Source organism: Musca domestica, unplaced genomic scaffold (genome assembly GCF_030504385.1).
Source record: "Musca domestica strain aabys unplaced genomic scaffold, Musca_domestica.polishedcontigs.V.1.1 176, whole genome shotgun sequence".
NCBI lineage: Eukaryota > Metazoa > Arthropoda > Insecta > Diptera > Muscidae > Musca > Musca domestica.
In genome coordinates this window covers 1,107,436-1,124,307 of record NW_026712234.1, presented here as the reverse complement: position 1 = coordinate 1,124,307, position 16,872 = coordinate 1,107,436, and the positions used below count along the sequence as shown (strand labels likewise).

At 40.0% G+C, this 16,872-nt stretch overlaps 1 protein-coding gene across 1 annotated transcript; it reads left to right on the top strand.

Annotated features, from left to right (window-relative positions):
- Positions 1-416: 416 nt before the first annotated feature.
- Positions 417-6,888, top strand: LOC131801809 (uncharacterized). Its single transcript, XM_059120775.1, has 2 exons — positions 417-4,067; positions 5,785-6,888. Exons 1-2 carry the CDS (start codon positions 417-419, stop codon positions 6,886-6,888), a joined length of 4,755 nt encoding a protein of 1,584 aa, XP_058976758.1.
- The last annotated feature ends 9,984 nt before the right edge of the window (positions 6,889-16,872 follow it).

Here is a 16,872-nt window from a genome sequence, read left to right as displayed (position 1 = left end):
CAATCAGGCCAGTTTACTGCAACCAGCAGCGTGACTGCATTAGTGAGACGTCAGAGGGCTCTAATGCAGTCCATACAAACGTTAATAAGGGGCAATTCAGGCCAAGCTGCTCCCTGTCAGACAGTGGCTGCAATTGAAAAACTGTGGACACACGTGGAAGATATCCACTTCAAAATGTTCGAGGACTTTGATGACCCAACGTTGGTGGGGTACGATGCATCAGCCTACGTTCTCTTAGAGGAAGAGACGTTAAAGTTCAAAGAAAAAATATCGACGCTAACACAGGTCGATCATTCGTCGTCTCAGCAGAGATCAGGCGGAACTTGGCAAATCAAGTTAATCTGCCAAAAATTACAATCCCTCAATTTAATGGGGATTATTCGAAGTGGCAGACGTTTGCTGACATTTTTGGGAAAATGATCAACGAGCAAGCCTTGCCACAAGTGCAAAAAATGTGGTATCTCAAGGCCAACGTGACTGGGGAAGCCGAGAAACTCATAAGGCACCTCGAGTTGACCGAGGCGAATTACGACATTGCCTGGAAGACACTCCAAGACAGGTACAATAACAAGAGAGCTCAAGTGTCAACTATACTTGAGAGAATGCTAAACCTGCCCAACATGTCTGGCGATAGCAGATCAGTGAAGGACTTTCATGATAGTCTTCATGAATCGTTATTGGCATTGGAGGGTCTTGGAGTAAGGCCAAAGGAATGGGATCCACTCTTAATCCACATCCTAACAAAGAGGATGGACAAGACTACTCATGTGTTGTATGAGCAGTCGATTGTAGATTCGAAAGAACTCCAAACGATGGATCATTTCATGAAATGTTTGAGGAGTCGTTTCGAATCATTAGAAGCTGTCAATGGGATTCAGAAGAGCAAACCGTCAGCAACGACTGCTTCCACCACGATCCGTAGATGTCACATGTGCAAAGGTGACCACCCCCTATATTACTGCAAACAGTTCTTGGCAATGACAGTGCCCGAAAGACAGAAATGGGTTGCTAGACACAAGATGTGTCTAAATTGCTTCAAGGATGACCATCAGGCAAAAACGTGTACAAGTGGGAAGTGCAGGAAGTGTCAACAAAACCACAATACACTTTTGCATTTTTCAACGAGGCCACAAGTAGAGAACAAGTCAGCAGATTTGTCGGTTCAACAGCCGCCAACAGTAGCATCGGCGAATAGATCCCAATCATACGTACTTCTTGCAACCGCACGTGTTGCGATCAAGGCAAATAATGGAAGAAGCTATGAGTTTAAGGCGATTCTGGATTCCGGTTCACAAATTAATCTGGTGTCAGAGCGACTAGTGCAGAGGTTGGGTATCGAACCCATTCAAACATCTCTCTGTATCGAAGGTGTTGGAGGTAGATCAAGAACCGCAAACCACAGGGTCAACGTGGAGCTTAAGTCACTCACCAGCAAATTCAGAACACGCCTAGAAGCCTTTGTGTTACCAAATATAGTGCCACCCCAACCAAGCACTGAGATCGACATCACATCATGGCCTATTCCAGAAAACATAAAACTAGCAGATCCCTATTTTTATCAAACGACCAGGATTGACGTACTACTTGGAGCAGAGTTCTACTTCAACCTGATTCTCTCACAAGAACTTCGAATGTCCAAAGAGCTTCCTATGTTGAAGAACTCAAAACTAGGATGGATTGCTAGTGGAAGAGTTCAGGCTGAATCAGAAACTGTGACATGCGCCGTTTTCGGAGAAGATGAACATGCTTTAGAAGAGTTATTAAAGATGTTCTGGGAACAAGACGATGTTTGTGAAGACCAGAAGTTGACAATAGCAGAGGAACAGTGTGAAAATCACTTCAACCAAAATACAACAGTGAATGAGAATGGTCGGTTTGTGGTGCGATTACCGTTTGCAGACGGCCCTGAGAAAATTTCTGAATCCTTGAATATTGCAGCATCAAGATTCTTTGCGTTGGAACGTCGCTTATCTAAGGATGCAAGTCTTCACGAGCAGTATGCTAAATTTATGAAGGAGTATGAGGATCTGGGACATATGACGAAAATACAATCAAGAGAGGTGCGTGGTAATCATTACTATATCCCGCATCATTGTGTCCTACGCCCAAATAGCAGCACAACAAAACTGAGGGTTGTGTTCGATGCGTCTTGCAAGTCATCATCTGGATGGTCACTCAATGATATTTTGCATTCAGGTCCCAGGGTTCAAGGAGATCTGTTCGGAATGCTGTTGCGATTTAGACTGCCGAGATTTGTGTTTACAACAGACATTGAAAAGATGTACAGACAAGTGCTAGTCGACAAAAGAGATCGCAAATATCAACTAATCGTATGGAGAAACACTCCAGACAAGGAACTCGAACATTACATGTTGAATACGTTAACATATGGTACGACGTGTGCCCCATATCTTGCTACAAGATGTCTGAAAAGGCTAGCAGATACGAACATACAAAGATATCCATTGGGGGCGATGGTATTGCAAAAGAATTTTTACGTTGACGATTGCATGTGCGGGTCTGACAGTTTAACAACGGCAATTGAGATGCAGAAACAAGTTAATATGTTACTACTGGAAGCTGGATTTAGACTACGAAAATGGTGTGCTAACCACTTAAAACTGCTGCATGGAATTCCTCCAGAAGATAGAGAAGTAGATCTCAATTTTGACAAATCATCAACCAAGGTTTTGGGATTAACATGGATTCCTCAAGCAGACCGATTTTGTTTGAAGAGTGATGTGAACGAATGCACCAAGGTCACCAAGCGGAAGGTCACATCTGATTTGGCAAGATTGTTTGACCCCTTAGGAATTGCGGGTCCTGTGGTGTCAGCAGCTAAGATCTTTATTCAGCAACTGTGGAAGAATAAACTTGGCTGGGACGAGGAACTGCCAGCAGAAAGGGCAGCATATTGGCTATCGTTCCGAGAAGGTCTGAAGATGTTAAATGATTTCAGGTTACCCAGACACATGTTTGATGGAGAGAAACCAACAAAAATTGAGATACATACTTTCGTGGACGCGTCAGAAAAGGCATATGGTGCTGTGGTGTATCTTCGAGCTATGCTGCCAGACGGCAGGCATATAGTCAGACTTCTTTGTTCAAAATCAAAAATAGCACCAATAAAGGAGATCACGCTGCCACGGTTAGAGCTTTGTGCCGCTGAATTGGGAACAAAACTTACTGCTAAGGTCAAAGCCGAATTGGGTTACGAAGATCTAAGGACTATTTATTGGTCAGACTCAGAGATTACATTGTACTGGATCAATTCAGAACCATCAGCTCTAAAGACGTTCGTTGCCAACAAAGTAAAAAATATACAAGGCAGATCGATAAACACTCAATGGCGACATGTGGGGACGAAGGATAATCCTGCCGATTATATATCCAGAGGTATGAAACCAGATCGTCTGTCGGGATGTCTGATGTGGTTTTATGGACCCACGTATCTACATGGAAATGAATCTCTCTGGCCGGGGCCCTTCTCAAAGAATAGAGAAAATCAATCCGATCTTGAATTCAAGACAAAATCTACAGTATCAGCAATTGCCTCACAGAGTGGGTTACAGGATATGATCTATGGAATCAACCACAAGGGTTCATTTACACGATTACAACGTATTGTCGGTTATGTCCTGCGATTTTCAGAAAGGATAAAGGGACGCAAGCATGGAAGTTCGACAGATGTATTGACACCTATGGAGTTGAATCAGGCGATGCAACTAATAGTCAAGACCGTACAGGTGGCAGATTTTGCGAAAGAAATTCAGCAATTGAGGAAACATGGAGCATTGGACAAATCAAGCTCCATACATAGTTTAACTCCGTTTCTTGATGACAGAGGAATACTTAGAGTCGGTGGCAGGTTGGAAGAGGCAACCTTAGCATACGACACAAAACACCCGATGTTGTTACCATACAACGATCCAATTGTGAAACTCATTCTTAGCATGATCCATTTAGAGAATAGCCACTGTGGCTCACAACTATTACTGGCAACATCAAGACAAAAATATTGGATAATCAAGGGGAAGGCTATGGCTCGCAACATTGTGCAAAATTGCGTAAGGTGCACCCGGGCGAAGCCAAGGTTATACAACCAAATCATGGGAAATCTCCCACCGAGCAGAGTCACACCAGCAAGGCCGTTTATTGTCTCCGGCGTTGACTATTGCGGACCGTTATGGGTCCACTACAAAATACGAGGCAAGAGACCACACAAGGTTTACATCGCTGTCTTTGTCTGCTTCGCAACAAAGGCTGTACATTTGGAAGTAGTTACAGACCTAACAACGGAAGCATTCATTGGAGCATTGAAGAGATTTATCTCTCGGCGAGGAAAATGTCAAACCCTATATTCAGACAACGCGACTAACTTTGTAGGTGCTAAAAATCAGCTCGATGAATTCAATAAGGCTGTCTTTGGGGAGAAAGGCAAAAAAATAATAGCGGAGACGTGTTCAAGAGAAGGGATCGATTTCCAGTTTATTCCCCCAAGAGCACCACATTTTGGTGGCTTATGGGAAGCCGCGGTGAAGTCAGCCAAGCAACTGTTGCTTCGCACCACTAATAGTGCATCATTAACCCACGAAGAGTTGGAAACAGTTGTTATTGAAATAGAAGCAATCCTGAATTCCAGACCGTTGACTCCTATTTCTGACGATCCAAATGATCTAGCTGCATTAACACCTGGTCATTTTCTTGTGGGAGAACCGTTAACGGCACAGGTTGACCCATCAGCGAACCAATGGTCAACATCATTGACAAGCAGATGGAAGGTCGTATCTCAAATTAGGCATGAGTTCTGGAAACGTTGGTCCACGGAGTACTTAAATACTCTGCAAGAAAGAAGGAAATGGAGTACACCATCTCCAAACGTGGAACCTGGTCAATTGGTCATTATTAAGGAAGATAACATGCCTGTAATGCAGTGGCCGCTAGGCAGAATAACCCGAACATATAAGGGCAACGATGGAGCCGTTCGTGTAGTCGACGTAAAGACACAAAACGGCGAAATTAAAAGAGCTATAACCAGATTAGCTCCTTTATGGAAAAAGGAAAAGGAACCTCTTCCGCCTATAGAGACCAAGAGTAGGAGTGAAGAGCCATCTCCAAAGCGATTGAAGACGTCAAGCAGCATGCTAGTATCGATGATGCTTGTGGCTTTACTATTTTTACCTCTATGCTTGTGTCATTCGTTCAACATACACAAGTTTGAGAATAAGCCCGGCATCTATTTTGAAGGAATTGGAATCACAAAAGTAGTAACAGCAGAGTGGAAACTGATCACTTATTATGATCTTTCCCCATTTTGGGCAGATATGGATGGCTTTTCTACCGGGATAGGAACCCTTCAAAGGTTGTGTAAGATAGCAGTTGAGAACAGAAGCTGTGAGATACTTTCAGAAAATCTTATTCAAGTACAAAGGCAGTTGGAATCAAATACACTGAACATATTCCCCAGGCGCATCAGGAGAGGAGCTCTAAACATAGTCGGGAACCTCGCACACTCGTTATTTGGTGTCTTGGATTCGGAATATGCGGAGCAAATGACTGTGACAATTGAGAAGGCAAATGAAGATAAGCAACATTTGTTGGATCTTCTAAAAAATCAGACATCTATTATTGATTCAACAATCAACATAATTAGAAAGGACGAAGATACGAGCCAAAGGAACTTCGGCAACATGCAAGTGGAGATGAACCTTTTGGCAAATAAGGTGAAGAAAGAAAGAAGATGTTGTAAAAACAACACAATCAATTATGTTTCTCACTTCACAGCTCATGCTACTTTCATCAAGGTTGAAACATATAGAAGATAACTTAATCGACGTTTTAACGGATGCTCATCATGGTCGGATAAGTCCGTTGCTACTTACGCCACATCAATTGCTACAAGAGCTCCAAACCATCAAGGCTCACATTCCTCCATCTCGTGCTCTACCCGTTCGCGAAGATAATGTTTCGGATTTCTTCAAATTAATGAAGAGTAAGGGAAGGGTTATTAAGAACCATATCATATTCGAGATTCGCCTTCCATTAGTGGATCTCCAGCAGTATGATTTATTCAAAATGATCCCCGTACCTATGCTACGATCCGGTCGATTTATTTCAATAGCTTTGAAATCAACATTATTGGCAGCTAACGTCCATCGGGATGAGTTCATATCGCTAACCGCAGAAGAAATGAACAGCTGCATACATACCACAAATGACGTTTTTATTTGCGACAACCAAGCGAAATTTAGCAAAGGCGATCGATCACATTTATGCGAGGTGATTTTCTTATTGAACAAATCGTCAGAAGCGTGCGACTTGCAATCGACCATGCACCACCAAACTTGGAGACAAATGGAACAAAAGAATAAATGGATGTTTACTCTAGCCAATGTAACAGAATTGTCCTTTGTTTGTGGTACAAAAATGACACACCTGGAGGTGCAAGGAGCTGGAACTTTAGAAATTGGGCCAGGCTGCATTTTCAAAGACAACACATTTACAATATACGGTCACTACGAAAACAAAACAACAGTGCACACATCATATCTGAGACTTAAGCCACTGGATTCCATAATCTCAAGCAGTAAGCTTGTCTTGCTCAACAAAACATTAAACAGCACCTATGAAACACATGCTGCTGAACTCGTCACCTTACACCAACAGCTAAAAACTATTGAAATCGGACGCCTTCCACAATTAATGAAATCGACGGCCATTCACCATCATACCATCAGCTATCTAGCTCTTTGCATTGGAATTGGAGTAGCCATATACGTCATTGTCAAGTTTCGCCACCACAGAACTTCCAACAATAACATGAACCCAACACCTACCCCTCGGCAGTCAGTCTCATCATCATACGTCATTGACCAGACAGTTTCTTGAACGTTCCTCGTTCAACGTGGGGGAGAATGTTCAAAAGAACATATTTTACTAACACATTTTTTAATTTTGTTTTTATTATTATTTTATTCTATGTCAGCATATAACTGACCTATATAATTATTGTTTGCCTTATGCAGGCCAATAGCCTAAATAAAGAAACACCTCGATTGGTTTCACATTGCATGGGTTATTGGCTGAAGTAATTTATTGCTTAGTTAACTTTAAATGCTAGTTTTAATGAATTCAAAAATGTATAAATAGAAAGCAAAAATAAATATTCTTGGTAGATTACAAGAAATTGTAAACATACCAAGGTTACACAATTCAAGTGTTGTGTATATCTGCTTTAATTAATATTAATAAACAGATGCCTCAGATAAGACTGAAAATTTTCTGTGCAGATACACGTCTTCGTATAGCCCCCATATAAGGATACCTACCGATATTTGGTATTTTTATGATTTTAGCGACATTATACACCGGAATTGTTTCAACTTTAGAATTTGAAGTATTTGAAGACTATGACAGAAAATGGTCTGTGCAGGTATTCCTACCGATATTCGGTACTTTGATGACTTTAGCTGCCTTATTCACCGATTTTTTCCTAAGTCTCTCATTTGAATATTGTAATGTCTTATGACAAAAGTTACCTAAGCAGATCTATGTCGTCGTATTGACCCAAATATAACAGCTACGTTCGGTATTTCCAAGATTTTAACAGAATTTTTAACGGATTTGATTGTTTTTGAGAATTGCCAAATAGTGGAGGGCATTCAAAATTCGGCCCGGCTGAACTTACAGCTTTTTACTTTTTTTTTAATAATTACTGAGAAACTCCATAGATTATGCATGTAGAACTAAGTGTTTCGGGTTTTTTTTTTATATCGAAACGCAACCCACATGTAACAGTTCAAGTTCCCCTTTTTTCAACACTTTTGGAAAATTTCCGATTAAGATTCTGCGGAATCCGTGCATTTAAGGTATATAGTGTCTTCGGCAATGTTGCAGATATAAATACGAGAAATATTTCGTAAGAAGATTTTAATTCTATGACAAAGGGGTCTTTTTGGTCCTTTTCTAAAAGATATGCTTAAAAAATTACTTTCAACGAAATCGTATCAAGTCAAAATAGTCTACAAAATTATTTGTCATAAAATTCTACTAAAGGACGTCAAAAGTCTAAATCTTATCTAAACACCAGGAATTCATATATATTAAACAGACATTTTAGGTTTTAAGTCGTACTTTTTGTGAGTTTTGTGTAAAAATCTCCAAAAAATATAATTTTTGAAGGATGAGATCAAACACAAAAATAAGAAATGACTTGCTCGGAAACCGCGTCGAAAATGGCTCGTGAGCTGAACATATCGCAATATTCCCTTCGGCAAATATTAAAAAATGAGCTCGGGGTAAAGCCATTGAAATTCCAAAAAGTGCAAGAACTTACACCGCAACAGAAAGCTAAATATTGCTTCGCTTGGCCGAAAGTGGTGAACTACCGAATATGGTTTTCTCCGATGAGAAAACATTCGTTGTCCAGCAGTTTGTAAACAAACAACATGATCGTGGTCACTTGCCAAAGAGGCCAGCTGAAAATGTGCATCTTCGGTTGGCCACCAGAACTCAAGCGCCGGCCATAATGATGGTTTGGGCCGCCATAACAGCCGATGATCGCTCTCTGCTCGTATTAATCGACCGTGGCATCAGAATAAATGCAGAATATTATCGCGAAAATTACAAAATGAGGTTCCTTGTTTCATTTCCAGAGCACAATGGCCACCAAAATTTCCGGATACCAATCCGTTGGACTATTGTGTTTGGAGTATTTTTCGGAAAGCAAAGTTGGCACTAAAAATACCAAAGTATCGATCATGTCAAGCAAACTCTTCGCCGGGAATGGGCTAAAATACCGTAGAGCAATATTCGGGCAGCGTGAGATGTTTTCTTTGCCCGTTTGAGGGCCATAATTCTTGCCAAAGGTGGCCAATTTGAACAAATCCAAACTTATTCTAAAATTTGATGCTATTTCAGATATGTTTTGCTTTCATTCAATAAAATTTAAAAATAATGTAAAAATTATGGCGTTTGAATTTGTTGCAGTTTTTTATCTCACCCTGTATGTCGAAGGTATATAGAAATCTGAACCGATCTCGGTAAAATTTGGAAGAGGTATTTCTGAGCTGTGTCTGATATCTGGTGCCAAAAATATCATTGGAGTGGTGTGTACAGGGTTGCCCATATTCGACGGATCTTTGGGCCCTTTGGGCCCATTCCAATTGGCGAGGCTTGTCCGCAGGCAACATTCTTTGCATCAATTGAATTTTGTATGGGAACAAATGCAAATCAATGCGAATAATCCGTTGTAAAGTGGACCGAGCCATGCCCAACTGCTGAGAAAGGCGTTTTTGGGATGTTCTTGTAGACCTCTCAACACTGGCTCGTACTGCAGCGATATTCTCGGCCGATCGCCTTGGTCGACTTTTATATGGCCTCTTCGGATTAGAAAGAGCCTTACCAGTCGAAAATTTTTCGTATAAACGCCTAATGGTGTTCTTAGAAGGCGCACTTCTCACATTTTTTTCACAATTGACTTCTTCTGTTGAATGTAAATTTCAACTATTTCTGAGCGCTCGCGTGGCGTGTATTGGTTCATGTTAAAAATCTGCTTGGACTGACGCTTCAAACGCGATATGTCATTAAGCGATGTGACATCTCTGTCAAAAGTTATGGCGTTGCCAGATGGGTCCGTCGAATATGGGCAACCCTGTATATTACGAAAGTGGGGGAAGCTATAGATAGAATTTCATCAAATTTAACATACTTACTTATAAGCTAAATTCTCATATAATTATTGAGTTCAATATTTGGTAATTTGATTACATCGGCCACTTTTTAAATTTGTTATGCCCTCAGTCAGGCTGCAGAGGGTTTGTATCATTTGACATGACCATGATGCGTCTCATCGAAATAACGCCCTTAGAACCTAGGTCTTTTCGGACCAAAATATGTTTCAGAACAGTTGGAGTCGATCTAGAGGTATTCGTCCGTCAGTCCGTCGGCCTGGCCGGTACGCACAATAACTCTGGAAGGAGTATTCGTTTCGGTCCAAACTTGGTACATCGTAATGTTATTGTCAAACTTAGATCAAGTTCTGGTCATTCTGGTTCCTCCTTTCAAAAAGAATTTTTTACCCCATAGAACAAGAAAGGATTATCCTGTTTCGTTTGAACCTTATAAATCCCAATATTAGCATCAATGCTAGGTCACTTCATCAAGTACCTCCCCCACAACGGGTCAACATTTTGAATAGGTAAGAAGCTAATACAAATGCGAAATGAACACCCGATTCCATTGAAACTTGTCATATCCTAATGTTTTTATCAATACAATAACTGTTGAATATATCGGAGCACTCCTGCCGATACCTCTCCCATAAAGGTTAATGAAATGCAAAATAATCCTCTGATTTCTTTCAAACTTTCCAAACAAATATTTTTATTAATTTAAATCAGTCAACTCCATCTGGTACCTCCACCATAAAAAGGGTGATAATTTTAGAGAACAAAACTGCCAAAAAGGGCGAAATAAACATCCGATTATCTTCAAGCTTCACACATACCAATATTTTTAGTAATGCAAGATCTCTTGTGAAACGGAATCTGACACACATTTCAGTTACACACACATTTAGTGGATGTAGTCGAAACTTTTTGTTGTTGTTTTTATACCCTACACAACATAGTGGTAAGGGTATTATTTCTTTGTGCATTTGTTTGTAACATGGAGAAGGAAACGAGATAGACCCATAGTTCCTTTTGGTGATCAGCATAGAATCACAGTTTGAGTCGATTTATGCATGTCCGTCCGTATAAGCATGTGTTTCAAATTTGGTGAAAATCGGTTCTGTTATAGCTATAGCTCCCATATATTTGTTTCATACGATTTTGGTGAATAAGTCCCTTACATTCGTTATATGCACTCCACATGACTGATATTTAGCACCAGATATCAGATACAGCCTAGCAATTCATAGATCAAATTTTTAAAGTTCGGTTCAGATTTGGATATAACTCCATATATATCTTCATCCGATTTTAGGTTTCATGTGCACTAAATGGCTAATAGTCCAAATGGTGTGAATTTTGGTACTTTCGACCAAAATTTGGTGGAAATCGGTTCAGATATAGCTATAGCTCCCATGTATATGCTTCACCCGATTTGGTGTTTAAATCTCCAACTTTCGGAATATGCACTCTACCATAATCATATTTTGTACCAGATATCTCATAGTGCTCAGAAATGCCCAATATAAATGTTTCTTTCATGAGAGCTCTACTAAATATGCATAGTGGTGTAGGGTATCATATAGTCGGTCCTGTCCGACTTATTTTTTTTTAGAACAAATCCAGTTTTTTTCAAGAAAAAATGTAAGGGATTATCTGTTTAAATTTCCAATTTTTTTGGATATTTAAAGGTTTCTTAGGACAATAATATTGAATTTTTTTAAAACTTCCCTGAAATATTAAAACATTTTTTTTTTTGTAAATAGGAAACAGGTGTGAATCTGATTTTATTCGCAAAAATCCAAAATGCTCCAAAATTGGGTAATACGTTCCCTATTTGGTTCAATCTTTCATTATGTAGGATATTTTTGATAGATGAACTGTTGTAGGACATTACTAAATCGAAAGTCTTTTTTACTTGCTCAATGAGTATTAAAAATGTTTCCTTTGTTCTTAAAGACTTATACTGCAAATATCAAATAGAAAACACCTTTAAGGTGCTGATATATCAAATTCCAGCAATCGTTAAAATATGATTACCAGAACTAATTACTCCCGTTCAATGCCATGTGGCAACTTTTCCACCTACGATTCCAATTCTAGGAAGCAACCATTAGTATTTAAATGGCATCTATGACAAAATCATTAAATGTCCAAAAATTGATTGATTATCATAACGGTTACGCTGAGTAATCTCCAACGAGCAAAGAGTCCTTGTAACCCAAGCGAAACACAGACATCAAAATAATTTATAATGTGTCTAAGGTCACGTAGAATGAACTGCGGGTTGGGGTAATATAAATTATGCAATGGCAACAACAACAAGACATGGTTACAATATGTATAACCCCAGTATAATCCTTATTTATGTATTCCATATTTGGAATACATAAAACGTTTACTGCAGGATTGGTCCATAACGTCAACAACAACAAGTCTTACATACATATACATACATACACACACATATATCTTCTTAATAGGCTTATGCTTGTCAAGAACAGTAACGATAAGCATAAATATTACTTTGTTTCTATTTTCCGTTTTTTGCTTTTTCTGCCGGATATCAGTAACCCATTGAATGTTTGACGATAATCATAACACTTCATTGCCAAAAATAGTTTCCTTAGAGGCCAAGAAGGATTATTTACACTGAAGGATTACTGCGTTAGTGTTGTACCACTGGTGAATGGTTGGCAATGAAAAGATTTCTTTCCACACACGATTTTGTAGATAGATACATTTGTTGTTCTCCGATGGTTCGTTTCTTTTATCTTTGGCCAAATTGTTAAACAAAGAAATAAATCACACTTGCCGCAGAGATGCTGTCAGTAACAAATCATACTCGTCTTATCCGCCAAAACTTGTTTGCCATCCGACACAAACATTCGAACACTCACTCCTCGCTCACGCTGATGTTTAATTTATAATGAATGGAACGAGGTGGTTGACGGAAGTGTTTCGTCATTTGGAAAAATTACAAAAGGTGGGGATTATGGAAGCAAGTAGAAAGAAGAGAAGACCATCTTGTCTTCTTTGAGAAAACCCTCTGGTCTTATATGAGAAGACCTTCTGGTCTTCTATGAGAAGATCCTCTGGTCTTCTATGAGAAGATCCTCTGGTCTTCTATGAGAAGATCCTCTGGTCTTCTATGAGAAGACCCTCTGGTCTTCTATGAGAAGATCCTCTGGTCTTCTATAAGAAGACCCTCTGGTCTTCTATAAGAGGACCCTCTGGTCTTCTATAAGAGGACCCTCTGGTCTTCTATGAAGAAGAACTTCCGGTCTTCTATGAAGAAGAACTTCCGGTCTTCTATGAAGAAGAACTTCCGGTCTTCTACGAAGAAGACCTTCTGGTCTTCTATGAAGAAGACCTTCTGGTCTTCTGTGAGAAGACCTTCTGGTCTTCTGTGAAGAAGACCTTCTGGTCTTCTGTGAAGAAGACCTTCTGGTCTTCTGTGAAGAGACCTTCTGGTCTTCTGTGAAGAAGACCTTCTGGTCTTCTGTGAAGAAGACCTTCTGGTCTTCTGTGAAGAAGACCTTCTGGTCTTCTGTGAAGAAGACCTTCTGGTCTTCTGTGAAGAAGACCTTCTGGTCTTCTATGAAGAAGACCTTCTGGTCTTCTGTGAAGAAGACCTTCTGGTCTTCTATGAAGAAGACCTTCTGGTCTGCATGACGAAGACCTTCTGGTCTTCTATGACGAAGACCTTCTGGTCTTCTATGACGAAGACCTTCTGGTCTTCTATGACGAAGACCTTCTGGTCTTCTATGACGAAGACCTTCTGGTCTTCTATGACGAAGACCTTCTGGTCTTCTATGACGAAGACCTTCTGGTCTTCTATGACGAAGACCTTCTGGTCTTCTATGACGAAGACCTTCTGGTCTTCTATGACGAAGACCTTCTGGTCTTCTATGACGAAGACCTTCTGGTCTTCTATGACGAAGACCTTCTGGTCTTCTATGACGAAGACCTTCTGGTCTTCTATGACGAAGACCTTCTGGTCTTCTATGACGAAGACCTTCTGGTCTTCTATGAGAAGACCCTCAGGTCTTCTATGAGAAGACCCTCTGGTCTTCTATAAGAAGACCTTCTGGTCTTCTATGAAAAGTCCCTCTGGTGTTCTATGAGAACACCCTCTGGTCTTCTATGACAAGACCCTCTAGTCTTCTATGAGAAGACCCTCTGGTCTTCTATGAGAAGATCCTCTGGTCTGCTATGAGAAGATCCTCTGGTCTTCTATGAGAAGACCTCTTCTGGTCTTCGATGAGAAGACCTCTTCTGGTCTTCGATGAGAAGACCTCTTCTGGTCTTCGATGAGAAGACCTCTTCTGGTCTTCTATGAAGAAGACGCTCTTGTCTTCTATGAAGAAGACGCTCTTGTCTTCTATGAGAAGACCCTCTGGTCTTCTATGAGAAGACCCTCTGGTTTTCTATGAGAAGACCCTCTGGTCTTCTATGAGAAGACCCCCTGGTCTTCTATGAAAAGATCCTCTGGTCGTCTATGAGAAGACCCTCTGATCTTCTATGAGAAGACCCTCTGGTTTTTATGACAAGACCATTCGGTCTTCTATAAGAAGACCTTTCTTCTCAGAGAAGAAGGGGACCTTCCGTTGTTTTCAGAGAAGAAAAAGACTTTCCAGTCTTCTCAGAAAAAAAGGATAAAGAAGAAGAGGACCTTCCGGTCTTCTCAGAAAAAAATACCTTCTACTCTTCTGTGAGAAGAAAACCTTTTGCTCTTCTCTGAGAAGAAGACCTTCTGGTCTTCTCTGAGGGGAAGTCTTCTGCTCTTCTCTGAGAAGAAGACCTTCTGTTCTTCTCTGAGAAGAAGATCTTTTTCTCTTCTCGTAAGGAAGAGTTTCTGCCTTTCTCTTAAAAGAAGAGTTTCTGCTACTCTCTTAAATTAAGACATTCTGCTTTTCTATGAGAAGAATACCGTCTGGCCTTCTATGAGAAGATCTTCGCTTCTGGTCGACTATGAGAAGAACTTCTAGGACTTCTCTAAAAAGAAGACCTTCTGGTCTTCTAGAGGAATGCCTTGTGGTCTTCTAGAAGAAAACCTTCTCGAATTCTAGAAGAAGATCTTCTGGTATTCTTTTAATATGACTTCCTTGTCGTCTGTAAGAGGACCTTCTTGACTACCATAAGAAGACAGTGTCTTCTTTATATCGCCAAATATAGTTATTTTCAAAATCGGGCAATGTTCCAAATTTTTGGAAAGGAATTTCCGACTATCCTCTTATCTCGCATTTGAAAACTTCAGCAAGGTATCCGCCTAAGCGTGCGCGATATTGTCAAACACAAAAAACAGGAAAGGGAAACAGAAATTCAAAACGTTGTTCCGCTGCTCGCACTAGTCATATTTCAGCTCAACGATGATGATGATGATGTTGTTGTTGTCGTTTGGCGATTATGTTGTAACACATGCAGCACACCCACACACCAGCGCTCACACTCATACACGCGCACATTAATCACCAACGCGGTTGTTTTCCGCTTTTGGGAGGCCCATATCTAATCTGCAGATGAAAATTAATGTAGCGTTAGATATGCATATCCCCCCTTTTTACGTAGATTTCCACATTACATTGTTGTTGTTGTGGATGTTCTGGTTCTTGTTGTTTTACATGCGTGTTCATTTTTTGACGTAGTCGCCGCTTCCATCATAAACTAGATTCATGCATGCAAATGTCCATCAAAGATATGAAATGTGCATGAGTGACCGACCGACGGTCCAGCGTGCATTGGGAATGGATGAATCTTGTCTTTTGCATTCATATTTTGTTCACTTTTTCTTTGCATTGTTCATCTGTTGTGGTGGTGTGTGTGTCAGAAGCTCGCATACATAGCCACCCCCTACTCCCTTGGCTACGTCATACCCTCTGATTAAATGGACGAATTAGTGCAAGACATACGACACGTTTGTCAAATCTCAAAACATGACCAAGAAGATAACCATCGTCAATTCTACTTCAGGATTTGGATGCTCTCTAAAAATAGAGCAGATAAGGGAACAGAGTTTTCTTTTATCCCCAGGCCCACCAAGGAGGGGAGTGAGAAGATGAATGGAGAATATTACAAAAATGTTAATAAAGCAAAGCCGCAAAAATAAAACGAGAACGATGCCGAACGTTTTGTCACAAATTAATGATGTTACAATGTTGAATGTTATTGGCAGCTAAATTTGGTGAAAACCTTCTGGCCAATCCGAACCAACCGTCCTAGCTTCCCAATCAATGCAATGCCTTCGTAAATTGCCGCACAGCTTCAGGCTGTTCAATAAAATGACACGTATTTGATTTGAAGTCACTTTGATTTACAAATTAAAAGCAACACTGAAACGTGTTTGGGCCTCTGGTTGCTTTTTCATGTCTTCAATGGCGTGAGAGCGAGTGAGTGAGTGATGAATGTAAGGACATGGGGGTCATATGTTTTTTGTTGGTGTTGTTTCTCCTTTTGTTGTATAGGAAACTTTGTGTGTTGTGTGAGCCTTGTTTCGTAGTTTAAAAAATGAAATGTCTTTATTTTCCAACATTAATAATGGTCGTTTGTATTGTACGACCATAAAATTGTGGTAATTTGTATTACGGCAACGTGGGTGTGGTCAAAAGTTATGGGGAGGTTATATCATATATTGATTCAATATTATAGGTTGAAAACTAAAAATTATATAACCTGAAAATTATATAAATACAGCAAAAATGCTACAACTGCTGGCCAAATGTTATCTTGTAAAAATACAAGCTTAGACATTTTTGTTCCGGACTATTGCTCCATTATTATCAATGCTGTTTTTACCCTACACCGTAAAGTGGTAAGGGTATTATGTCTTTGTCCATTTGTTTGTAACATGGGAGAGGAAGCGAGATAGTCGTTTTTGAAGATCCTCATAGATTCAATTTCTGTGTCGATTTATGCATGTCAGTCCGTCTGTCCCTGTATTTTTGTGAACAAAATGCAGGTCGCATTTATCATCCGATTGAAATGAAACTTTTCTAACAATATCTGTTTGGGTCAAGGACGAATCCTTTTGAAGTTGTTGAAAATCGGTACAAATTAAGATATACAGGGCTGTCATAGAAACCAATTTTGTGACTATTGGTTTTAAAAACGACAAGAAAAAATGATTTGGTGTCATGAAAATCAATGTTATCGGTTTTATTTTCGAATTAGAATTTTATCGGTTTTGGTTGTCATAGAAGCC